Consider the following 26,018-nt stretch of genomic DNA (forward strand, 5'->3'; position numbering starts at 1 on the left):
AAATCATCGTTCTCTTTGCCTCAAATCTACCAAAAAAGTAGAAATCTACTAAAAGTGGTCACGCTGGGGGGGGGGGGGGAGAGCGATTGTTCATGGATGGAAAATGAATACAATAGATACCATTCCATGAAGATCGAAAAGGGACCGGTCGCGGTCGTATAAAAACGTTTCATGGATTTGCGTTTTATTATCGAAAATCATTCGCTAAATCTCATTTTTTTTAACAAATAATAATCTTATTCATGTTTAAATGCAGTTTATGTCATAATTTTTAAATTGTCACTATTAATATTTTTTACTGATTAACCTGTAAAAGTCAATTCTTAAATTTTTGAAAAATCACCTAAAAGTAACCTTTTCATTAGTGTAACCTAAAAGTAACCAATGCAGTTCAAAAGTAACCTAAAAGGTTACAAAAGTAACCTTCTGGCAACACTGCATGCATTATCATTATTTCATGAAAATTAGTGTACAAAAAACAGACTCGAGTTTTTTTCGTCTGTCAACTGTCAATGTTCTGACATTCACTGTCACTGTCACCAGCTGTCTGAGCTGTCAACTGTCAGTCAGTGTGTATCGGTAATCACATACGATTATGGTACGATAACACAAATATAATACGATGCAACAGCAGGAACAACACTAGTGTTACGATTTGGCCAAATAATGTAGTTCTAAACTAAAAAAACTATTTAAAAAACCTATACTTTGCTCTATGGTGTGTGATTTTCTCATGGCGTACGTAAGGCGGGAAAATTTGAACACCTGTGTGGTGAAGTGAAAATACACCATCTCACCGTCACGGTCACCGTGATCTCGGAACTCCTTGCGTGTGTCTCCCATACTTCCATACTAAACTTCGGTGTGCGGGCTAGCACTTTTTATGAAATGTGATTTTATAATAAAAAAAACCTAATGTTTTTTTAAGGTTTTATTTAACAATATAAATAAATAACAATACTAGGAGAAGGTGGGTAATTTGGATAATCATTAATTTATAATAACATTTCAATTACTAACATTTTTTATAAATGATATGAGTTGGTCATTACGTTTAAACTTACTTACCTACTCATAGAGTTGCAATACTATGATTATGATTTCTATTGTTCACGGGTTTTGAAAGGCTATATTAATACAAACGGTACGTTTTTCTGAATGTTAAGTAGTATAACAGGTACTTACTACTACTAAACGTATCCTAGACAGCAAAAAGATAAAAATTGTTTCATTTGGAGTTAGGGTTTTAAAAAAATTCATTCTTAGGCCGATGACGGGAGACGTGACAAAGTTTTAAAAAAACTGGTCCGAGTTCTGGACTCCAAAATCCGGGGTTTTCACGCGTCTTGTGGTGGTTGTTAAATTTTAGCCTAGGTGCAGACCACCGACTTAGTTGGCGGATAGTTGAACCCGATTTTAATTTGTACGAAGAATTGGCCGATAAACAATCTGTGTAATGTGCGCACTTTCATACATCTCCATACTGAATAACAGCCCGAGCCAACTATCGGCCAACTAAAAGTCGGTGGTCTGCGCCTATAAATAGGCTTGGAAATGGCATCCCTAGGTTTGCGTAGTTGACATGCTGTTGCCGATTCTTAAAGACTAGATTATTCTTCTGCATTCTCCTCTGGGTAATCTTCTGCAGGCATTTCTTCCTGCTCGTCGAATTCACCGTCTTCTACCCCAACCTCCTGTGGGTACATATTAAAATGTTAATTGTCTTAAATTGCACAGATTTTATCGGCACAACGCGCACGTAGAAGTTTGCTATGGGGTCGAGGTCAATCTACCTACAAAATTTAATAAAATTAGATAAAATTAGAATTTATGGCTTTTTAGAAAAATTACAAAAAAAATGTATGGAAAAAATAATTTTGGTGAAATTCTCCATATAAAACGCTAAGGCCAAATGATTTTGTCTTAGATTGAATTTTATATTATTGCTTACTTAAGTGACGTTTAGAAGAAAAATATGATTTATTTTTAATACTTAAATAAAACCTTTATCTTAATGATATTATTTTTTTACACTGCATAAAAAGCCTAACGTACTTACAGGAGTACAAACTAATTTCAATATTTTTATCTTAAAACGGGTGCTAAAGATGCTAAACTTACAGTAAAAAATACAAAACATAAGGTAACACTTAAAAACTATGTAAAACCGTCAATATTTTATGTCGGTCTGAAGCACATTTCTTAGTTTGTACTTGGTATAGTACATCCGGCAGATATGTATACTGCTGTTGAAAAAACACAGGACTTACGAGGCTAAAACGCTCCCTCAGTGGCGGCGTAGCATACGTTGGCACCCGGGGCGGCAACCCCCCCCCCCCCCCCCGTCATAATATAAATTATAGCCTAAGACACCCCCTGTCATGACATCACGACCGTCCTTGCCATGCAGATGCGTCAGGGAGTACTAATCTGCGCGACTTTGTCACCCCCTGATGCTTGGCACCCGGGGCGGACCGCGCTCCCTAGAAGTTCATACAGATTGGCCGTGCGGAGCGGGTCCGCACCGGACGGACCGCGTGACACTAAAACCAGCCTTAATTTAGTCTTTACCTCGTACTGCTGGTACTCGGACACCAGGTCGTTCATGTTGCTCTCGGCCTCCGTGAACTCCATCTCGTCCATGCCCTCGCCGGTGTACCAGTGGAGGAAGGCCTGCAACGTCATCAGGTCGTTAAGGTAAATAGCACACTTATCAACCCGGAAAGGGATCAACACCGAATCGATTAACGCCGCGCTGTCAACCGTTCAGTGTTGAATACCTATCTACCTACTTAACTCGTTGTGTTAGTTACACCACTTATAACTCAAGAACGGCTGAACCGATTTAGCTGAAAATTGTCAGGGAGGTAGTTAAGAGCCAGGAGAAGGACATAGGATACTTTTTATCCCGTTCGAAATTTCAAAAAAAGTCTGCTTATTTATTGCCATTAAGGCGGAACAAAGTTCGCCGGGTCAGCTAGTTTATTATATTTAGGACTAGCTTTCCGCCCGCGGCTTCGCCCGCGTGGAATTTTGTCTGTCACAGAAAAACTTTATCGCGCGCGTCCCTGTTTCAAAAACCGGGATAAAAATTATTCTATGTCCTTTCCCAAGACTCAAACTATCTTCATGCCAAATTTCATCAAAATCGGTTCAGTGGTTTAGGCGTGAAAGCGAGACAGACAGACAGAGTTACTTTCGCATTTATAATATTAGTATAGATGCTATATTTGGGACGTGTATAAGCCCTCTGGAAAGGGCCTAAGTACGAGACTTAATTTGATGTAAGGCATTAAGTCCGTTACTGTATAATAAGATCGTGCCATCCACGAAGACGCTCCCCACCGCTAATGTTTAGCGTTATCGGTCCACGCTAATGCTCCATGAGTGCACACGCACACTACAGTATCTAATGCCTTACGGATTGCTCGGACCACACTCCCCGCACCCCGCGCGACCGGGACCAAACATTGGCCGCGTTTTGTGGATGGCATGATCTAAATAAATACCTTTCTCCTGAACATGACGGTGAATTGCTCGGATATCCGCTTGAAGATCTCCTGGATGGCGGTGGTGTTTCCGACGAAGGTGGCGGCCATCTTGAGGCCTCGAGGAGGCACGTCGCACACCGCCACCTTCACGTTGTTGGGGATCCACTCCACGAAGTAACTGGGGGTAGATTAAAAAACAGGAAAAAACCGGCCAAATGCGTGTCGGACTCACGCACAAAGGGTTCCGTACCATTGATTTATGATTTTTTTTTAATTTAAGTTATTTGTATGAAAGATTACGCGGTATTAAGCGGTTTACGATTTACGAGGTATTAAAAAAAAAACTATTTATTTACTAGATCTCGTTCAAAGCAATTTTCGTTGGTAGTTTTTATACTACGGAACCCTAAAATTGGAAGTAAAAATCGAGCCACAGCACAGATGCTACTTTTAGCCTAGGCGCAGACCATCGATTTTTCGTCGGCCGATAGTTTAGTCGGGCAGTTGATCAGTATGGGCATGTATGGAAGTGCGCACATTACACCGATTTCATTTGGCCGATTCTTCATACAAATTAAAATCGGGTCCAACCATCGGCCAACTAAAAATCGGTGGTCTGCGCCTAGTCTTAGTTTCGGCGATCGGCGATTTAAGGACGTCGCACATTTATCAAGTCGCAAAGGGATCGTTGTAACCGTATCAACTCGAGGCGCACACTTATCCGCACCGTAACGTGAACGCCGCTGGCCTCGCGATTTACAGTGCGCGAAAGGCGATACGGTATTGATCCCTTTTCGAGTTAATAAGTCTACTATGACCTTTAGCCGCTTTTTAGAAGCTGAACAGCGACCACACTTTCCATACCGCTCACTTATAAACGCTAAACGCGGCGACTAAGTCGCTCTTTGGAAGCTCAACAGCGACTAAGTAATGTCGCTGAAATCGCGATGCTTCATGGATACAGTCAGAAAATGAGGTGATACTGAGGTACTGTACGAACCTCGGTCAGATCATAGAAGGGACACACGAACACACACAGAACACACACCACACAACAACAAAGAATATGGTCTCAAAGCCGTGTGGTCTTAAGGTCGACATAGGCTCATAGCAGACATCAACAGGGAAAGAAATCAACACCGTAAGTATCGCCTTTGGTGTGCTGTCAACTGCGAGGCGAGACGTTTACGTTACGGCGGATAAGTGTGCGTTACAGTAGTATGGAGTTTCATACAAATAATATACACCCCGAGTTGATACGGCTACAATCCTTATCCGGGTTCATAAATGTGCTACGGCCTTTAAAGCGCACAACTTGCCTTCAGATCAGGATCTGAATAAGTAAGTAAGCGATTATGGTCCCAAACCCGTTTACATAAAGTGCACAACTGACCTTGAGTTCTTGTCCTGCACCGTCAGCATTTGCTCGTCAACCTCCTTCATAGACATCCGTCCTCGGAAGATGGCGGCGACTGTGAGGTACCGACCGTGTCGCGGGTCGCAGGCTGCCATCATGTTTGTGGGACTGAACATCTGAAAATAAGTCATAAAACAATACTGGATAGGGTTGCCAGGCGTCAGGATAAAACCGGACTCAATTAGGCTTTTTGATTGCGTGTCCGGCCAAAATAACCGATGTCCGGCCTGTCCGGCTTTTGTTAGGCTTTTTGTTTGGTTGCCGCGCCCAGGCGAAAGTCGAGCCACAGAATAGGACGTTAGCACGGTAATAATTTCATACAGTATTATAACTGCATATAAATGGACGAAACGCGAGCTTTCCTTCGAAATTCAAATCTCGGTATGCGCTCGACATGCAAAAGTCGGGGGTGTCGCGAATGTGCCACAATAATAAACGGACGATGTGTTGTTTTATAAACAGTAAGCGCTATTTTTCTAAAAATAATTACAAGTACATATTTATACAGGGTGTTAGATAAATAGGTTTATAAGCCGACACTAGACCATGTTAACATAGGTACCTACGCAATTACGCATATAAATGTTATGGTGAAGTCAGTGATATCATCATTTTATTTTTTTTATTTTTCATACAAAATAAAATTTATAAAAATCAGATTTCTATGAATATGAAAATTATTAAAATCATTCATACCATTTATATACTAGTGTCGGCTTATAAACCCATTTACCTAAACAACCTGTATAATAATCAAGCATTTTACGGTCGTAAATTGATAAGATTTGTTACTAAATTTTAATACTAATATTTATTTTATTAAATCTACTAATCACAAAACAACAATCATTTTTTATCCTCTTTAATTCACAAAGTATTTTGTTAGTCAAAATAAAATAAAAATTACAATCACAAAATACATTCACAATACTAGATAAAAATTCTAAGTAGGCAGAAGTAATGAAAATAGGGTCTGCAAGTGGGCAGCCCTATTGCATGTTGTCATACGGTGACGTTCCGCGCGGCTGTTGACATTTATTTCAAAAATATGGCCGAGTTGGAATACTGTATAGATAGTATTACCGTGACGTTAGGCAACCGATGATGATAGTACTCACTCGTCGTATGTCCGGCTTTTAGGGTAAAATGTCTAACCAAATGAAGCACAGAGTCCGGCTTTTGTGTTTTTGGACCTGGCAACGTTTGACAGAATAATCGTACGTTATGAACTGTCAAATGATAACGATTGCTTTACACAATTCCACCTCTGATACAAAAGGTCCGTAAAGGCACGCACTGTCCGGAGGTTCCTTAGTCTGTGACCCTCACCATCGGTAGCCTGTGGCACAGAATAAGTAATACCTAGTACCACCTGTGGTTAGGCCTTGCCTCACCCGGCGGATAGTCTAGTTTTTATATTTGATCCAGTTGAATATCAAGGTTTGGTTTCATGGGAGATCAAACCGTAGATCCTGGCTATAAAGTAAGTAAAAACGAGACTATTTCCACCTCTCGTTCCCACCACTTAGGGTTGCCAGGTGTCCAGCTTTAGCCGGACATGTTTGGCTTTTTACAGACTTGTCCGGCCTGTCCGGCTTTTGTCAGGCTTTTTAAGTGGCGACCGCGCCAGTCGAGACACATAATAATATCGAGCACACATGCGCGTATCATGATGTTAGGCTACCGATTCGAAGATAAATGTACCTAGACCTACTCACTGACCAATGACCACTGACTGACTGAACAATGACCTAACTATGAGACTAATTACTTATTCCATGACATGAAAAAAAGGTATGTCCGGCTTTTAGGGTAAAATGTCCGGCCAAAATTCAAAATGAGCACCGACTCCGGCTTTTGTGTTTTTGGACCTGGCAACCCTACCACCGCTGCAACTCCTGTGTAGCCAGGATCTACAGCTTGACCGCCAATAAAAAACCAACCAGTGAAGGTCAAGTTTGTCCCGGGGCGGGGAGAAGTTAAACTGGCATTGGACCCGCAACGAAATTAATCAGAACTGATAATAAGTAAAGTAGCTGCGAAGTTCATTACACACCTGCTGTGTCAATTCTGGTACCGTAAGTGCCCTGTATCCTTGACTGTTCCTGGCCGTCAGAGGAGCGAAACCTGTGAAATAAACATTGTTGAAGTATTGGGAATCCGGCGAAGATGACCAGGTCTTATGCGGGGTCTTTCCTGATTTCGGGGGAAACTGGTACCACTTTCGTCCTTATCATCACATTGAATATTGAATCAAGTAGATGTACCTATAAATACACGTACTATAACCCAGCTTCCAAATTTCGTGCTATAACTGCACTAAAAAGAAAAGTTATGGAGTTACAACCATGGACCGGAAGACGCAGTATGAGCAGGCTTTTCACTCGGTAGACCGACGATCTACTGAAGGTCGAGGGAAGCAAGAACAGCGCAGAACCAATCATCGCGGAAATCCTTAAGGGAAGACCTTTGTTCAGGAGAGGACGCCTATGGTTGAACCGAGTAACCTATACCAGATCGTCAGTCTACCTGCCCACACTACGTCTTCCAGCCAGTTATCGCCAATCGAGAACTTTTCTGCCCCAGAAGAATTGGAACTCACCAGGCATGAAGAAGTGGAGACGCGGGAAGGGTACCATGTTGACTGCCAGCTTCCGGAGGTCAGCGTTCAGCTGGCCAGGGAACCGGAGACACGTCGTCACTCCTGACATGGTGAGCTGGGAAGAGTACAGATGAGTTGAGGTTAGAGAAATGCCAATGAGTTCATCATCATTCCAGCCACAGGGCGTTCAATGCTGATCATTGGTCTCCCCCAATGATTTCCACATCGCCCGGTTGGTAGCGGCCATTTAGCGCCTTCCTGCTACCTTTATGAAGTCGTCGGTCTACCTTGTGGGTGGACTGGAAAGCGTCGTTGTAGCATAATAATTTCCACGCTTTGTGTCGATGTGGCAAGTTGCAACGCAACGCCACTCTCCGACGTCACAATGTTGCTAAAATGTCTTGGAACTGCTGTGCTGCGCTGCGTTGTCACTTCGAGCATCACAGCACCCCTTCCCGCCTCATTAGTTTTTGGAAGATTGAATGTATGACCGATAAATTAGAGAGGGTCGTAAAAAGCGAAGGGAGAAATATGGGAACATCAGATCTCCCCAAAGCATCTTAGATTGTAGGATTTGCCTCTGGCTAGTTACATTAAGGAGGGTCGTGCTCCGTGAGGGCAATGGAGACTGAACTATCCGATGATACTCACCGACCCGAGCTGGTTTAGAAGGAAGACAGCCTCCTGTTCAGGTGTCCTAGACTCCTAGAGAGCCTCGTTATTAGATGCAGAAAGTCTACCTGCCGGTTAGAGAGGGATGACCCTCTCGTATCATCATCGTATCAATATAATCGTAGATTAAAGAGTCATCCTTCTGCAACTAAAATAGGAACCTGTTGATGTAGGTACTCACTGACACAAGATGGTTGAGGTCTCCATACGTGGGTGAAGACAGCCTCAGCGTCCTGAAGCAGATGTCGTAGAGCGCCTCATTGCCAATGCAGAAAGTCTACTGCTGGTTAGAGAAGGTCGTGCTCAGGCCCCTCTTTCCCACTGAGCACTTTGGGCACGTGCCCAGGGCCCCGCGAACGAGGGGGCCCCCATCTGCTAATAAGACCTGTTTCCAGATGATAAGGGCTCCCCTTAATCCTTCATCATCATCATCATCAACAGCCCTTTACAGTCCACTGCTGGACTATGAGCCTCCTCCACTATAGTGGAGGGTTTTGCCATAATCTCCACGCTTGGCAGGCGGGTTGGAGATCGCAGTTTAAAAGATTGATGTTTTTCAGAGAGCGCTGCTGCCCATTCTCTGTTTGATGTGTAGTGGATACTACAATGAAAAATGATAACTAGGTACTTGATAATAATACTCACTGACACTAAATGGTTGAGGTCTCCATACGTGGGTGAAGACAGCCTCAGCGTCCTGAAGCAGATGTCGTAGAGCGCTTCGTTGTCGATGCAGAAGGTTTCGTCTGTATTCTCTACCAACTGGTGGACTGACAACGTCGCGTTGTAAGGTTCTACTACTGTATCTGAGACCTGCAAGTCAAAAAAGTTGTGTTTATTTTTGTTATCCGCTTTACATAGGGTCCAATTCGTTGGAAGTTGGCAGCAATAGACTGACAACTAACAACTACATACAGCTCACATTTCTTTTCTCTCGTCTCGCTCATCTCGTGGATATAACGTGCCAGCTTCGCCGCACATCTTTATTTCTGTCAAGGCGGAGCCGAAAAATGTTCTGAATAACATAATCATTCAGATTGAATGGAATCTGATCTAACTTGCCCTTTACTGGTTGAATTTTTATCGGGTCAAGCAGGAATTGCAGCAGTGGGACCTACACTTAGTGTAATCTCTCTTACCAGGGCTGCTAAAAACGACATTGTTCACAGAGCAGTACAGCATGACCTTGGACGAGGGCACAACGTGATGCTGATTCAGCCGTAGTTACCTACATGGTAATTTAGAACAGAAAAGAAGCAGTAGCTGACAATAATCAGAAGCAGTGCTGCTTCTGATTATTGTGACCTTGGGCGAAGGCATGACGCTGAAGTTATTCACGATGCGGTCGGGGTATTCTTCTCTCAATTTGCTGAGCAGCAAGGTGCCCAGGCCAGAGCCAGTACCGCCGCCAAGAGAGTGCGTTAGCTAGAAGCTTTGAGACATCCATGGAAGCAGCAGGGACAGGGAGGCACTGACTGTCTTTGGGCGAGGGTATGTCGCAAGTTCGCAACGCAACGCGACTTAACTGACCTTGCAGCATTGGTAATGGTGTAGGTACAGCATTGTCTTTAGCCGGCACCACTTAAATTACCTATGCTGATACTTATTAAGCTTCAACCACACCAACGCGTGCAGATCACCATCGCCGGCGCGATCATAGGCCAAATGACTGTCATGGGTCACGCGACCTCTCATTGGCCTATGATCGTTGAAGCTTTACTGATTAACTGCCCGACTAAACCATCGGCCGGCAAAAAGTTTTTAGGCTGCTGGAGGACTCTTAAGCTCCGTAAGACGCGCTGAGACGTCGCAATGCGCTGTCTATAGTGTCTAGCTAGTCTATGCCCGTGTGGCATGTCCTTAGCTAGAGTCTGGAGACATCCAAACTACTACTGACCTTGGGCGAGGGCATGACACTGAAGGTATTCACGATGCGATCCGGGTATTCTTCCCTCAACTTGCTGAGGAGAAGCGTACCCAGGCCCGAGCCGGTACCGCCGCCTAGCGAATGAGTCAGCTGGAAACCTGGAGATTAAAGCACGGTTACAGCTATAAGACTGAAGACATTTAATCATCATCATTTCAGCCATTTATGTCCACTGCTGAACATAGGCCTCCCCCAATGATTTCCATGTTGATCGTACCGGAACAGCGTGCGATGTCCACCCAAAAGGTGGACCGACGACATCCGGTAAGTAGTTAGTTAAGTAGCAGGAAGGCGCTGGACGCATTCCGCTACCAACCGATCAACACGGAGAATGTAGTTAGGTACAACTGTTTCTTTAAATTTAACTTGTCCTTTATTGGTTTGGAACCAATTGACAAAACAATTACTTATGTATTTTCTAAAACATAAAAAGATTCCTACGATTATTGCGATCTTCTAACAAATAAGGCAAAGTCGATTTTGGAATTAAGGATTTGACCTGACCGCAGATGGCAAATGCAAAAATGTGGCATAATAAATGCGAAAGTTTGGATGTCAGGATGTCTGGATGTTACTCTCACGCAAAAACTACAGAACGGATTTTGTTGAAACTTTACAGTATTATTGTTTGTACCCTAGATTAACATTAAGCTATAATTTCGTCGCTTGCCTCTCTAACTGACGTAGACTGATATTTAGCAAAATTTTCAGGCGATTATAGACAGGTCGATTCGTGTAGATTTAACTCAGTTTCGAAAAAAATTTCAGATATACCTCAGTTAGAGAGGCAAGCGACGATTTATGCCGTACTGTGACACTAAATATCACGCGGGTGAAGCCGCGGGCAAAAGCTAGTCCTTTATAGTATTGAATTAAAGCAGTCACTAGCATTGCATCCTCGCGGGATATAAAAACATCATTAAACATCTATCGTACCTTGCAAGCAGTCGCAGGGCTCCGCCTCCTTCCTCACCACGTCCATGACCGAGTCCACCAGCTCAGCACCCTCTGTGTAGTGCCCCTTCGCCCAGTTGTTGCCTGTGAGTGAAAAAAATACAATCCATGGACCTATAAAAAACCTCTTTTTATAGGTCCATGCAATGCATCAGAAGACTTGCGAGTTGCGCGAACCCACAAGCGCGGGAAGCCATTTGCGCGCACGGTTACCTTGCGATTGGCGATTGCGTCCTATATGCCTTGCATGAGGCCTTGCACTAACATTTTTTAAAGACATTGTTAGCGCGAATGGACCCTTGCGCGAAAAGACAATAAAATAAGCGCGAATGATACCTATCATTGATGATTGTCATTATTTTTACACAAGCTTAATGACTGAACTAAAGATTTAACGCAGATTAGATAGTAATAAGTAGATCCGCTATGTAAAATAATGGTAAAATGCAGGCAAAAAATTGCGGTAAGTCGAAGTCTATTCCAGTTTAGTTCCTTTCTGATATCTAGGGTTGAATTCAAATCAAATTCAAAAATGGATGCGGATTTGGGCACGCGCACGCACGCGGACGCGGATCATATCCGCACGCGTGTCGAAATCCGCATCACAAAAAAATGGCATTAATTATTTAATTTTTAGCGTTAAGAGTCGCATCTCAAACTAATTTGAAAATTATAAATAACTTGAAAAAATAACTTGCCTTAGGCAGTTCGATTTTTTCAAGTTATTTATAATTTTCAAAATGGCATTAAGTTGCTCATAACCTAATTTTAATGCGCTGCCCATAGAAGAGTCTATCGCCCGTATTCGTAAACATTACTATGAGGTCTCACAGTGCGCGCGGACGCACAGGGTCAGTCAACACGAACCAATCACAGAGCTCTATTCAATGCTGTGCGTTTGATTTGCTGCTTCACATATTAATGAGCAAGCATCGTTTGTGAATACGGGCGTAACTTGCGTACTTAAGTGTATTAAATAGTTAATTAGTTATTGATAAAAATATTTTTTACCATTTCGCTATAAAAGTACATAGGCATGGCCTCAGATCATGGCATGGCATACACCTGTGACCTAAATTACACCCTTAATCCGCAAAAAAAATGCATTTTGAGCTCAATTTATTATTGATAAAGACCCTTTTTTGGCAACGCATTCAAATAATATTTAATCCGTACCTACAATCTCTTTCCCAAGGGGATAATAACCTGTTTTATGCAGGATCCCGTTTAGTAGACATGTTTGAATACTAAATAAATATTCATTCACACGTGACGTAGGTACGCAACCCGTTTGCAGCGCCCCGCAAATATTGATCCGTTCGAATCAGCCATTCGGTCATTAAACTGGCCCGGTATTATACAGGATCCAGTTTTACGAGTTACCTACTACGTCATTTGTGTATTCCCACGAGCAGCTGCATTCTATTTTTTGCAAACACCGCAAAAAACCGGATACGGGCGTGTGAACGCACACACAAGTCCAGTTTCTAAACTGGATTGCCGTGGGAAAGGGGCCTTTTTTGCTGGATGGTACGGCGGGGGGAGGTGCCCGCCCCGCCTCGATCGTCTGTCTGCCGTATTCCGTATTCCCGCGAGCTCATTCCACTGTTGTTGTGTTGTCGCTACGCGCACGCAAAATTCACAGAGCGCATAATAATAATTTTACGCCGGCTGTGTTGTTGTTATTGAAACGATATAAACCGTGAGATGCCTCTGAACAGAATAGATCCAGAACTACTTATATCCTTAGTGGAAAACAGACCACTAATATGGGATAAAACCACAGAAGATTACAAGGACAAAACGAAACGAAATTCCGCTTGGCGCGAAGTTTGTAATGTTTTGAGAGACAACTTTGAGGACATTGGAGAAATGGAGAAACAAAATTATGGTGAGTAAGTCTTTATTTACACAAATATTACAAAGAGTACTTAAATATTTCATTGTGTATTGGGTTGTATTGTTATTTGGCTCCGAACTTACTTGACCGATTTGAGAAATTCTTTTATCAATTTGTAATTGAATGAAGCGTTTAGAAATATAAATATCATCTTAATTATGCAATTTCGATCAAATAAAAAATAATGTATTTACAGTACTTGAAGTCAAGTAAAAGCTTACTTGACTTCAATTAACCGATTGAGTCCCAGACGGCATTAATTAATGTCATAACAATTGATTCTATTGTGTCAAGATTCGCGGAGCTTGAAGGATTAATTTAAAATCGGAAATAGTAAAAAAAAATGTATAAAAAACCGGCTTCCGTTTTTATCCTTAGTCTGAGGCTTCCGTCAATCGCATATCGCTCAAACGTCATAAATGTCAAACATTTGTGTCATATTCATTTTTTTTATTCATTACTTGCCTCAGACTAAGGATAAAATAGACTTGCCAGCCGCGTACACCCCTGTGAGACAGACATAGAGTACATTCAAAATTTGGGGTAGCCATGTTTGAAAATAAACTCCCCAATTTTTAAGTTTATCCTAATATGAATATGAGAAGATTTGACAACATTTAATCATTTAATACAATAGGCATACAGGAATAAAACGAAAATCATTTAAAAATAAAAATATTTATTACACGCAGATTCAAATATTATTATTGGCAGAATGTTCTGTTTAGAGGATAAATTAAATCAAAATTATCTTTATTTGTATACATACACTAATTAAATTAGTACTTACAAATTGTCAATTAATGCTCTAAGGAGCCTATACATGTCTCATTTTTTTTTTGCCCTACCAGCCACTCTACACATTTTCTTATTGCCATTTCATCAAAGCACATACTGCATAACAGTTTTTTCGAAATATTATTTTTTGCAATTTTTTGTATAGCTTGAAGAGCTTCAGATGAAAATCCTGGTTCACCATCTACAGTTGAATACCAACGTACTAACAACTACAACTATAACGTAACAACGTACTAATGTACGTGTATGGGGCAGGCAAGTTTTAAAATGCTGGCGCACATAATTATAGGCGCGTGGACTGATGAAATGAAGATTTAAAGCAAATTTTCGCACTTCGGGTGAAAATTTACTTTTGTTTGGCTTAATGAAGTCCGAGCCATTATTAAGCACAGAAAGTAAATCCGCTGCTTCCTGGTTGATGAATCGCTTTGTTTTTAAATTTTCTATAATATCAGTCAATTCTGCATTTTTTTTACAAGTCTTCGAGTCTTTGATCTCAATGCGGCTATTTTTTTCTTGCGGTTTTCAGCTATTAACGTTCTTCTTTGTAAATTCATTGTCAGCTTTAACTTTCTTGGTGTCATCGTGTCTGCTAGATTATTTGACTGCAAAATAAAAAAAGATGAAATAAGTTGAGGGATTCGCAAGACCGCAACTCAAGAAAATAATTTCTCAAGCTCCACCTAGTAAAATTATTTATCTAACAAGATATTACTTACTGCTTGAATATCGCATTCCATGGGTAAAACTTCGGTAGTTTCGCTAGATGAAGCTTTGTCACAATGAACTGGTACATCCTGCAAAATAAAATTTATACAGGAAAAACTTTATATCTAAATAACTAAAAAAATGTTTGAATAAAGATAACAAAAATAGTAAGTATACTCGAGGTCATTTATGAAGACCCAACGCGACGCTGTGAGAATAGTGAATTAAAAGCGTTATTATTTACATAGGTATGCATTGAGGCTTTCTAAACTTACATGAACGGCTAATGTTGGTATTGAATAATTTGCCAAATACATTTTCTGCTGCTTTTTCTGAAAGCAACCAGCTTGAAAATGGACAGAACACATGCGAGTGTGCTGAGTGGGCTGCCAATTTTGCCGTCCAGTCACTGCAATCCAAAGACTTCGTGAAGTCTTGTCCTTTGGGAATCTATAAAAAATAACAAGAGTCATAATTAATTTAAATAATACCTAACTATCACTCCAAACCAATTAAGTTCTATCTATCAAATAAAATTCCAATAAGTTTTCTATGTTATAAATTCAGAAAGTGTTACATGTAAAATGAACATATTTGCGGAAATAAAAGGCTTATTATTATTATCAAATTAAATTATTAAACGATTTCTTAGTCAAATTTAAATTACCCTTTAAATCGGGAACTTTTACCCTTTTGTATTATGGTATCCCTGAAAGGATAATAATCCGGCTAAATTTAAAATACTCAAAAAATGGCTGCCTTTATCGTCATAGCTCTCCGAATTGGGCCATAGACGACCTCTTATTATTGGTCAGGTATTAATAGAAATACATTTTTCAATTCAATTTACAATAGTCTTCTTTTTACCATTGATATTATGTTGTTATAAAGGATTAAAGATCAATACACTTAAATAAAGGTAAACCATAAGAAACATAATATAAAGGAGGCTTACTTACGTGTGAAAAGTTATGTTTTCACATTTTCGTTGAGTACGGTTTTTACAGCCAATTACGCTACAATTTACCATTTTTAATTATTAGAAGAATCACTCGGCAATCCCTAAAACACTTCACATTAACAAAATGTCTTTTTATTTAATTCAGTTTCACAATCGTTTTGCACACGCGTCCTTTGTTTGCCCCAAACAAGTTTGGGGCAAACAAAAATTACCTATGTACGCAGAAAGGGACAAAAAACAATTTGTGCGTCTCTGTCACTCTTATTGATTGTTGTATATAACCATCACGTTCTACCTTGCTAATAATAATTACATGTCAGCCCCTTGTTACTTGCCTTTGGGAACCACGATTTCGCCATGTCTCGTTATTTTAACCCATAGGTTATCGGTCAAAAACCACTTTTGCTTGTGACTTCTTGTGATCGATCATCATCAAGATGGGTTTTTGGGTTGTATTAAATAAATAATGTTTTAATTTTCAGTTAAAGCGGTCGTTAAGAAATGGAACCAAATAAGAGACAGCTGGACTAGGAGTTTAAAATCTTTGTCTGCTTCGGTGAATGTTAAAAAGTACTGTTATCACAACCAGTTGTTGTTTTTAAAAAAAGTTTTAGACCTGCCTGATATACACGACAGTGCACTGAACAGAACACACGACGGTGTACTGGCTAGAACACACGACACTTCACCAGCTGTATCACACAACGTTGCACCAGCTGGATCACACGACGCTACAAGGGAGAGCGTTCAGCTAGAAATGTCTAATATTGAAATTAAAATTGAGCCTGATGCTGAAGTACCTGAACCATCTGTTGGTGAAAAAAGACCAGCACAAGAAAATCCCCTAAAACTCGCGAAAAGATTTAAGAAAAGACTTGATCCAAACCAAAGAGTCAATCACAAAACGATGCCAATCAATAATCAGGTGAAAACTCAAAATTCGTCAAATGAAGATCGCAATTTGTACTTTTTCAAAAGCTTACTACCCTCACTAGCGTTACTAGACGAGGATCAAGTATTGCAATTCCAAGCAGGTGTCATAAGTTTAATACAAGATATAAAAAGTCGCCGTAACGAGTGGTCAAATCAGCAACCGTACCCTTTTCACTATTTGCATCAGCCTTCCCCGAGCACGTCGATGCAAAGCTCCTCACATATTGACGACGGTCAACTGTCACCAGCCGAAGACACGGATTATATTTTAAAAGTAAGTGACTTGACTAATTAATCGACTAGGGCGAACAAGGGTTACTGTAAGACTGTAACACACACATGCACGCAAAATATGAACATGTGGAACAGAGGGCTTAGTGTGAGTTTACATTAAACTTCCTCACTAGTGAGCGCGTTAAAAAATAGTAGGTATATGAAAATTTTAGTTCTTCAAAGTTTCCGCTAGGGGCGCTTGAATCCGACGTTTGATGTAAACTCACACTGTCATAGACCTTCCGCATTTATTATGTAATATGGTATAGATGTAAAACCTACTGTTTTGCCTATGTTTATGTAAATAAAATATCTTTTTTCTTCCTATTGTGGCGACCAAAATGTCGAATTAAGACAAAAAAATATTAAATTAAATGTTAAATAATAAGTAGAAATGTGTTTAATTCTTTTCTTTGCCCGAAAACACTCCTGCGTTGCGTTGCGTCGTCGTCATTTAAAAAAACTTGAGAATAGGCCAACACTGAACGAGCTCGCGCTAAAACTTAAAATACAGGGTGAAATTGATATCATTTTCATCTTTTTGACATACTTAAGCCTCTACTCATCATGATACAGACAACCCAATCGAGCTAACTGCGCACCTCGCTGGAACGCGACTCTACCGCCCACTACCCGCAAGCCTCCTCGCGTTTTAATTATCTCCAATTCATTCGCATTTCATCTCCAGTCACGCTACATTTTCAATCCAGCTGAAGTGCAGTTCGGTTTCGCGGTAAAGTTCAGCGCAATCGGGGCACTGCGCCTATCTATTACGCTAATTTATAACGTCTCCAATACATACGCGCTTCTTCTCCAGTTGCGCTCCGTTTTTCATTCCAGCTGAGGTGCAAATTCGTTATCACGGTAATGGACGTACCTTCCTAGTATTTTCATTGTCACATGAGATATTTAGCTTTAAATCATTGCTTTAAATACGTTTACGTTTATGCTTCGTTTCAACTAGCTTTCAAAACGACACCGCGATACGGATTTGTCAAAACAGCTGATGTTCGTTCGTCGTCTGGGCACATTGAAGATAAACATTTTTTGCGTAATCGGGGTCCTCAGCGTTGATGTGACGTCACGGCTGCCAGGTGCGCAGTTAACTCGACCATATTGAAGTATGACTTACCAGCGCCGCTCTGTCCGAACACGTAGTTGTCCGGCCGGAACAGCTGGCCGTACCCGGACGACCGGATGGCGTCCATTGTTCCCGGCTCCAGGTCAACCAGCACAGCGCGCGGGACGAAGCGTTTACCTTGGAAAATAACATAGAAATTGAATGTTTATTTAATTGTCTTTTCTTATTTGTTCATCATCATCTTCAAGACATTTAGTCTACACTGCAGGATGGCAGATAAAGGTGAACTACATCCTATGATTTGCCGTTCAGATTCGGACGATTCGACGCGGGCAGATGTTCTTTTATAGAAGTCTCCTGCAGTGGACACTAGGTATTAGTAGATAGTAGATGAACTATCACCTAATACCTAAATACCTAGTGTCCACTGCAGGAGACTTTGATTGATGAATCTGATGATTGGAGGTGCTATCTCAAGGAAGTGTTATGCCCCCCTAGACAATAAGGTACAAAACGTGAAAGTTGTAATTTCGAAAGATTCTCTCGCTCCGATGTTTTTCTGTACGGAGTTCTACTTCGCTTCGTGAAGCTATTTCGAAATAAAATCGTCACGTTTTGTAGCTTGTTTGGGGCTGTACTCACCGTCATTGGCCTCATTGTAGTACACCTGGATGCGTTCTAGCTGCAAGTCGCTGTCTCCCTTGTAGTGGCCGGTCGGGTCGATGCCGTGCTCGTCCAATATTATCTCAGATGCGACCAGTATACAATAGTATTCTTACGATGCGATAGTCTCTAGCGCCACAGAACACATGTTACTTTTAGCATCGTCGATTTGTTTGCGACCATATTGATGCAGCATCGCGATGCGTTTTAGCGACTGCAGTCGCTGCGTCAAGCTTCCGAAAAGCGACTCAATCGCCGCGCTTGGTATTTTTGCGGTGTGGAACGTGTGGTCAGCTTCTAAAAAGCTAATAAATCGCCGATCACAGGTGCTAAAAGACATGTGTGCTGTGGCTCTAAGATACGACGTGCTCACCGTCAAATCGGGTCCAATGACAGTTTAACTTTCCCCGGGACAAACTTGAGCTTCACTGGTTGGGTTATTGCTCAGATCATAGAAGGGAATAGATGTGAAACGGGGGCGTGGCGCGTGTCTCCGCGATATGCCCAGAAACGAACATCGCCCGCGACGCTAGGTTAGTCGCGATTCAGTCGTACTGAGGAAATGTTCTCCGATATTGTTGGATAATGCGTCGTAACGTGCAATAACATAAGTGAAACGAAGAACTACAGGAACAATGAAGTCATTTACCACATGTAAGTATTGCAAATCCATTGGTATTTTGCTTATAAATAAAAAAAACTAAACATTTTTACGAACGAATTCAGTGCCGTGACATTTACTGCGATATCGAAATTAGTGGTGATAAAAATTCAAACACGTTGTACATTGACGATTTAGTTAGCAACCACTTTATGTCATGCGTAACTACTGCGCAATGTATTTTATTTCTTCCGATATCCACTGACGCGTGAAAATACACAGTACGGCCGCATGTGCCGGTCGTAACATAGTGCAGGGCTCGTGTTCTAATACGGTTTCCTATTATCGATAAATAGAAGTAAATTATTATTTTCTATTTTCTAATTTTGAATGAAAAAATCATGAGTTGCTTGCGATTTTTAAGTTTTTACAAAAACAATAACAATAGTAGAAGGGATTAGTAACTGTCAACTATGTAATTACTATAAGAGCTAGTTGAAAGCCTAATATAGGCATTATTTTTGATAAACATAAGCGGTACGAATTTCGCCATAATTAAAAAGTTAATGCGCGATAGTAGTTAATAATAATTACAGTGATCCTGTTATTATTATTAAAGTAAATAATAATATATACCAATATTGTAAATACTGGTAAAAATCGCAAGTACCTACTTAACCCATGACTTTTCATACAAACTTTGTCAGTCTATAACTTCTATACTCCATCGATAACGACATTGAGCTTTGGTTGGGGTAAATTAATATAACGATAGTGGAAATATCAATTACTGTAAGGGACAAAACACGACTTTTCAGGAGAGCCAAAAAACGATTTTTTTTTTCTTTATACCTCAATATCTTTTTATGTGATGTTACGATTTAAATAGTTTCTATGGCAAAGTTTCTTAGAATTTTCTGTTCTTTCATAATATAAACGCCAAATTTTCGAAAAATGGGTAGTTTAAAAGATAGCATGTCCCTTACATTAAAAAAACGAGCTTGACTGTACCTTACAATGTTGAAATTTCACAGTATGGAATGTCGTGTATGTTGTAAGGTACATTTAAGAATAAACACGACAGTAATATTATTGTAACTTGACAATTTTAACATTGAAACCTGATGTAAGTAGAGGTTGCATTCGAGTATTCATTAATAAAACGAAGAGAAGAGATAGAAACAAGACAACTTAGTGTTCACAAATGCAGTTGGAGGCATCAAATACACATCACCAACAAAACATTTAGTCACTGATGATGCCTACGTCTGCATTTGTGAACAAGTTGTCTTGTTTCTATCTTTTTCTGTTCATTTTTACGCAGTTAGGTTTTTTTTTTCAATCATCGTTCGTTCGTTTTAGCCGAATGACGTCCACTGCTGGACAAAGGTCTTCCCCCAAGGATTTCCACAACAACCGGTCCTGCGCCGCCCGCATCCAGGCACCTCCTACAACCTTCACCAGATCGTCGGTCGACCTAGTGGGGGTCTGCAGCACATTACGTCTTCCAGCTCGTGGTCGCCACTCAAGAATTTTTCTGCCCCAGCGGCCATCAGCTTTGCAAGCTACGAGCTCCATCCACTGCCACTTGATTTTAGCGATTCTGCGGACTATGTCAGTCACTTTGGTTCTCCTGCGGATCACGTCATTTCTGGTTCAATCACTGCGAGCATAGCACGCTCCATCGCCTTTGACCTTGAGTCTTCTTATGAGGCCCACAGTAAGCGACCACGTCTCAGAGCCATAAATTATCAAAGACTTTTGTCTTGAGACAGTGCGATATTTCAGACGTGAGAATATCACGAAGCTTCTCCTCGAAGTTAGACCTACCTAAGGCTGGTTTTAGTGTCACGCAGACCGTCAGTGCGGATCGCTCCGCACAGCCAATCTGTATGAACTGATAGGGAGCGAGCGATTCCTGCGGACCGCATTACTCTAAAACGCTTCCTCGAAGTTTACAGATCGGCTGTGTGAAGCGGATCCGCACTGGACGGTCCGCGTGACACTATAACCAGCCTAACTGGACTGTTTGTACTAGGTATATATAAGTGTCAACAACTGCCGAGTGTAGAGTATCCAACCTTTAGAGGAGTGGGTGCAACACGGACATTTGACATGATTTTGTCTTGTCCATGTTTCATTTTAAGACCCCCTTGTTGAGAGGCTCGACTCAGGCCATTGTGCATTGTGCCTAGATCTTCCACGGTCTCAGCCATGGCTATGATATCGTTTGCGAATCGAAGGTGGGTTATTTACTCACCGTTGATATTTATGCCGAATCCGTTCCAGTTCAGAAACAGTTTCGGAGTTTTCAGTTCCCCCTGTCTGCTGCTGCAACTGGTTTCGAGTTTTGATCCTGAAGACGGAACGACATTGTGGCGTTTTCGTACAAGCCTTTCAACATTTCGATGTATCGATATAGGTAGTCAATTTGACACCGTTGGAGAAACTGTAGTAGGTACTGCCCAGGTCTCGATCGAAGCTTTCTCATAGTCCACAAACGCCAGGCAAAGTGACCGACTATACTCCTCGGTCTTCTGTATAATCTGCCGTGTCGTATGTATGTGGTGTACTAAAGCGATTGAGAGATTGAGAGGCTGGAAGTCATCGAGCTTACGAGCGAGACGATTCGTAATGACTCTCGAAAACAGCTTGTAGACATGGCTCGGAAGTGAGATGGGTCTATAATTCTTCAACAAGGTTTTGTCGCCTTTTTTGAAGAAGAGTGTCACCACACTTCTGTGCCATACCGTAGGCGTTTTTCCTTCGAGGATGACGGAATTGAACAGCTTCTGAAGAGCCTTCAGCCCCTCGGTCAAAAACCCAACTGCGTAAAAATGAACAGAAAAAAGATAGAAACAAGACAACTTAGTGTTCATAAGTGTAGTAGGAGTGGGAGGCATTAAATGCATATCACCACCAAAAAAAGTAATTGATATCCTATATGCATATTAACGTAAGGGCCTAATTATAATAAATCAAAAAGTTTTAAATGAAGTAAGGTTCAATGAGTTCAAAAGTTAAAACCAACAGTTTAGGGTAAGGGCTGAATTGTATTATTAAAAGGAATTTACGTCCTTTAAATCATTTGTTTCCCCAAAAGTCGTATTCAGACGACTAAAAATGTTTAAGGTAAGGGACATTTTTTTAAAGATATCAACATTTCAAGTATACCAATCGATAGAGCCGAAAATTCTGAATGCGTTGGTATATTATATAACTCATTTTGGCCAAAATGTCCCTTACATTAATTGATACTTCCACTATCGATAAGGTAACTTCATTTAGTCCCAATAATTGATTCTGAGTTTTTCGTCCATACAAAATGGAACTGACTCCTTTATGCAAAAATCGTTAAAAAACATAATAATAACGTATAATAATAAAAAGGTTTTCATACAAGCATTTTTTAAACCAATTTCGAGCCTTGCCCCCAGGATTTAAAGTATCGATATCTTATCGACTCCATTTTATCTTTCTTCTCTCTAATTGCTTTTTTCAAAGTGTGCGTCACGTCACGCGGCCATTGATTGGCCATAGTACTTTTAAGCCGGTTGCACATGTTGTCGTAGACTCTCAGTCGCTTTGTTTTTACACAGTTGAATGTGTGTGTGGGAGCTGTGGTGGGGGAAATGTGGGGACACTGGTTCTCGTTGTAGTTACGCGCGACTTCATATCTATTCTCTTTCTATGATCTGAGGGTTATTGGCGGCAGTGTTGCCAGTCGGGTCTTGTCAGAAATTACCAGAAATATAATAAAATGTAACCTTTTTGAATAAAAAGTAACCTTCAAACGGGGGGGGGGGGGGGGGGGTGCGGAGAGATTGTGTAAGGTTGTTCATGGATGGAAAATGAATACAATTGATCATCAATCGTTTACCTAAATTCGAAATTTTGAGTATTCCATGAAGACCGAAAAGTGACCGGTCGTATAAAAACGTTTCATGGATTTGCTATCGAAAAGCATTCGCTAAACCTATTTTTTTTTAACAAATAATAAATCAAATTCATGTTTAAATGCAGTTTATGACATAATTTTTAAATTTTCACTATTAATATTTTTTACTGAATAACCTGTAAAAGTTAATTCTACAATTTCTGAAAAATCACCTAAAAGTAACCTTTTCATTAGTGTAACCTAAAAGTAACCAATGCAGTTCAAAAGTAACCTAAAAGGTTACAAAAGTAACCTTCTGGCAACACTGATTGGCGGCCAAGCTGTAGATCCTAGCTACACAGGAGTTGCAGCGGTGGGAACGAGAGGTGGAAATAGTGCCGTGCTTACCGTCATTGGCCTCGTTGTAGTACACCTGGATACGTTCTAGCTGCAAGTCGCTGTCTCCCTTGTAGTGGCCGGTCGGGTCGATGCCGTGCTCGTCCAATATTATCTCAGATGCGACCAGTATACAATAGTATTCTTACGATGCGATAGTCTCTAGCGCCACAGAACACATGTTACTTTTAGCATCGTCGATTTGTTTGCGACCATATTGATGCAGCATCGCGATGCGTTTTAGCGACTGCAGTCGCTGCGTCAAGCTTCCGAAAAGCGACTCAATCGCCGCGCTTGGTATTTTTGCGGTGTGGAACGTGTGGTCAGCTTCTAAAAAGCTAATAAATCGATCACAGGTGCTAAAAGACATGTGTGCTGTGGCTCTAAGATGCGACGAGCTCACCGTCAAGTCGGGTCCAATGACAGTTTAACTTTCCCCGGGACAAACTTGAGCTTCACTGGTTGGGTTTTTATTGGCGGTCAAACTCTAGATCCTGGCTACACAGGAGTTGCAGCGGTGGGAACGAGAGGTGGGAATAGTCCCGTGCTTACCGTCATTGGCCTCGTTGTAGTACACCTGGATGCGTTCTAGCTGCAGGTCGCTGTCGCCCTTGTAGTGGCCGGTCGGGTCGATGCCGTGCTCGTCCGATATTATCTCCCAGAACTGCCAGAAATGGTTGTACAGATAAAATATCCTTTGACACTTTAGTTTTACACAACGCCAAGTATTGTGCGGGGGTCGAAATGTGGCATAGTAGCGTCCGATACGCGAACCAAAACGGCGGACATTTTATACTGTATTTATCATAATATTATTTTTAATTTTTTTGTATTCGCTTATTAAATCCAGTGCTTAACGAGTTAAAATAATTCGCTGAAAACCTAATTCAGCCCGGGAATCGAACCCAGAATCACTGAAAGAAATTGATAATCGAATCTATGGTAGCTAGATAGAGCTAGATAGTTATACTTATTTAAGAATATGACATGATTACTTATTGATATGATATTAATTCTAGGTATTTTAATAAAATATTATTTATTTTTTTATTATTTAAAACACATTTTATAAATTCATTCAAACATTATTAAAAGTTTATAATGTTTTATTTTATTGAAGTTTTTTAAGTGTGATATTATTATGTATATTTTTTTAGTTTTATGTGTAAGTAAATAAACATTATGCAACATATTAACTACATGTTTTATGTATGTAAATATTAAATCATTGTTTATAAACACATTGAAATCTTCATAACCGCTAACGATCCCTCTTCTACCGTAATTAGAGCGCGTCGAACAAAAATAGCGTAACATCATTTTTAATTGAAAACAAAACGCAATCAACGAAAAAGTATAAATACCTTAGAACCTATTTGGTTCCCGCACTGACCAGCCTGTAAATGCACTATTTCACGCATTTTCAAATATTTCCAATGATTTTCACTTCGAAATCGACGAGCGCGGTCTAGACGTGAGAAAAGTACTATTTTTAAATGCGTATACGCATGAATAGCGGCACGTGGGACACAGCGTCATAGACTCTGACGTTGGATAAATAAAGACCCATTTCGTCATACTTAAAAGTGATATAAATCTTGAACACCTGTATTTCGAATGCACAATTACAAATAATACATTATTCTACGTTGCAAAAGAAATAATGTGTCAATTTTATTGAAACTTTCAGTTTTGATGATGACTAACGATGCGTGAAATGATGAAGTTGTACAATGAATTGTTGTATATTTATGTAGTTTCCCTTTGTTTTAACTTTTTATTGTATTTTTTATGATTCCCTTTATAATGTTTTATTTAATAAAGCTATTTCATAGGGCTAGACGTAGACAGCCTTTTCTAATATTCTGAATAACTTTGAGCTTTCGCTTTACTCGGATTAAAATGTAACATAATTAATGTAACATTGTTAAAAAAAACCACCTGGGAGGAATTTATTCTACACATCTACATATTTAAAGTGATTTGGACACCACATATTATTTAAATTAATAGCGACGTTTTACCTGAAAATAAAACGTTTATTAAACATACTTACCTTATTCGAAGCCTTTATAATGAGAGTAGTGTCTGTCTTTTCCTGTTTGAGTACTAGTTTTGACGTATAATCTGCCCACGTGACTTCCGCTCCGGTCCCCCACCGCCTAAGCACGCCTCAATTAACGACACTAGCGCCACCAACGGTAGCTCGAAACTAGGTTTCGATATTCTCGCCATTGTGTTTTATGACACCAGGTAGATTTAAAAAGTAGGCTTCGAATAAGGTAAGTATGTTTAATAAACGTTTTATTTTCAGGTAAAACGTCGCTATTAAACAGTACTGTACCGTTATTCGAAGCCTTTATAATGAGAGACGTGTCTATTATCTCCTGGTGGCGCTGTGTAATCGCCAATGTGATCAATTTAAGAATAAGACATTGATCAGTGAGAAATGTTATGAATTAGTTAGAACCTAAATAAAATTGTTGAATATTTAGGTGGATACGCTTATGACCGCTTATCTGTCTACCGAGTGGTAATGTATCTACTGTGTGCAGGTACATTATAATATTTTACAGAATGCAACCACTGCATCTGCATCTCCGTAAATTCACGTTTAATGAATCGTCTATTAACTACGTAATAATGAACTATCGGTTACTTTACTTCATGTAAAAGGCTCAAAAGCTACGTTCACCTTCACTCACATTATCAGACCATTGGATGAAATATGTAAGCTTCGGTAAGAGTGAATAATTATTAGGTA

At 40.4% G+C, this 26,018-nt stretch overlaps 1 protein-coding gene and 1 long non-coding RNA gene across 4 annotated transcripts; both read right to left on the reverse strand.

Annotated features, from left to right (window-relative positions):
* Positions 1–916: 916 nt before the first annotated feature.
* Positions 917–24,774, reverse strand: LOC135085298 (tubulin beta chain-like). Of its 2 annotated transcripts, XM_063980078.1 has the most exons (12): positions 24,619–24,774; positions 23,807–23,918; positions 17,769–17,894; positions 11,046–11,147; positions 10,080–10,207; positions 8,828–8,995; positions 7,511–7,625; positions 6,965–7,035; positions 4,885–5,024; positions 3,510–3,669; positions 2,572–2,673; positions 917–1,694 (listed from the first exon to the last, which is right to left on the reverse strand). In XM_063980078.1, the coding sequence occupies exons 1-12, from the start codon at positions 24,673–24,675 to the stop codon at positions 1,611–1,613; spliced, it is 1,365 nt and encodes a 454-aa protein (XP_063836148.1). In that variant the 5' UTR covers positions 24,676–24,774; the 3' UTR covers positions 917–1,610. The 2 variants fall into 2 exon arrangements, with proteins under 2 accessions (XP_063836148.1, XP_063836149.1); XM_063980079.1 differs by lacking the exons at positions 23,807–23,918; positions 24,619–24,774 and adding an exon at positions 23,267–23,353.
* On the reverse strand, positions 13,626–15,752 carry LOC135085316 (uncharacterized). 2 transcript variants are annotated; one of them, XR_010260061.1, is made up of 5 exons: positions 15,643–15,752; positions 15,429–15,531; positions 14,745–14,919; positions 14,481–14,558; positions 13,626–14,366 (listed from the first exon to the last, which is right to left on the reverse strand). It is a non-coding gene; the product is annotated as an uncharacterized LOC135085316 (long non-coding RNA). The 2 variants fall into 2 exon arrangements; XR_010260060.1 differs by having other exon boundaries at positions 15,429–15,752.
* Positions 24,775–26,018: the final 1,244 nt, after the last annotated feature.

This window comes from Ostrinia nubilalis, chromosome 28, assembly GCF_963855985.1.
Source record: "Ostrinia nubilalis chromosome 28, ilOstNubi1.1, whole genome shotgun sequence".
NCBI lineage: Eukaryota > Metazoa > Arthropoda > Insecta > Lepidoptera > Crambidae > Ostrinia > Ostrinia nubilalis.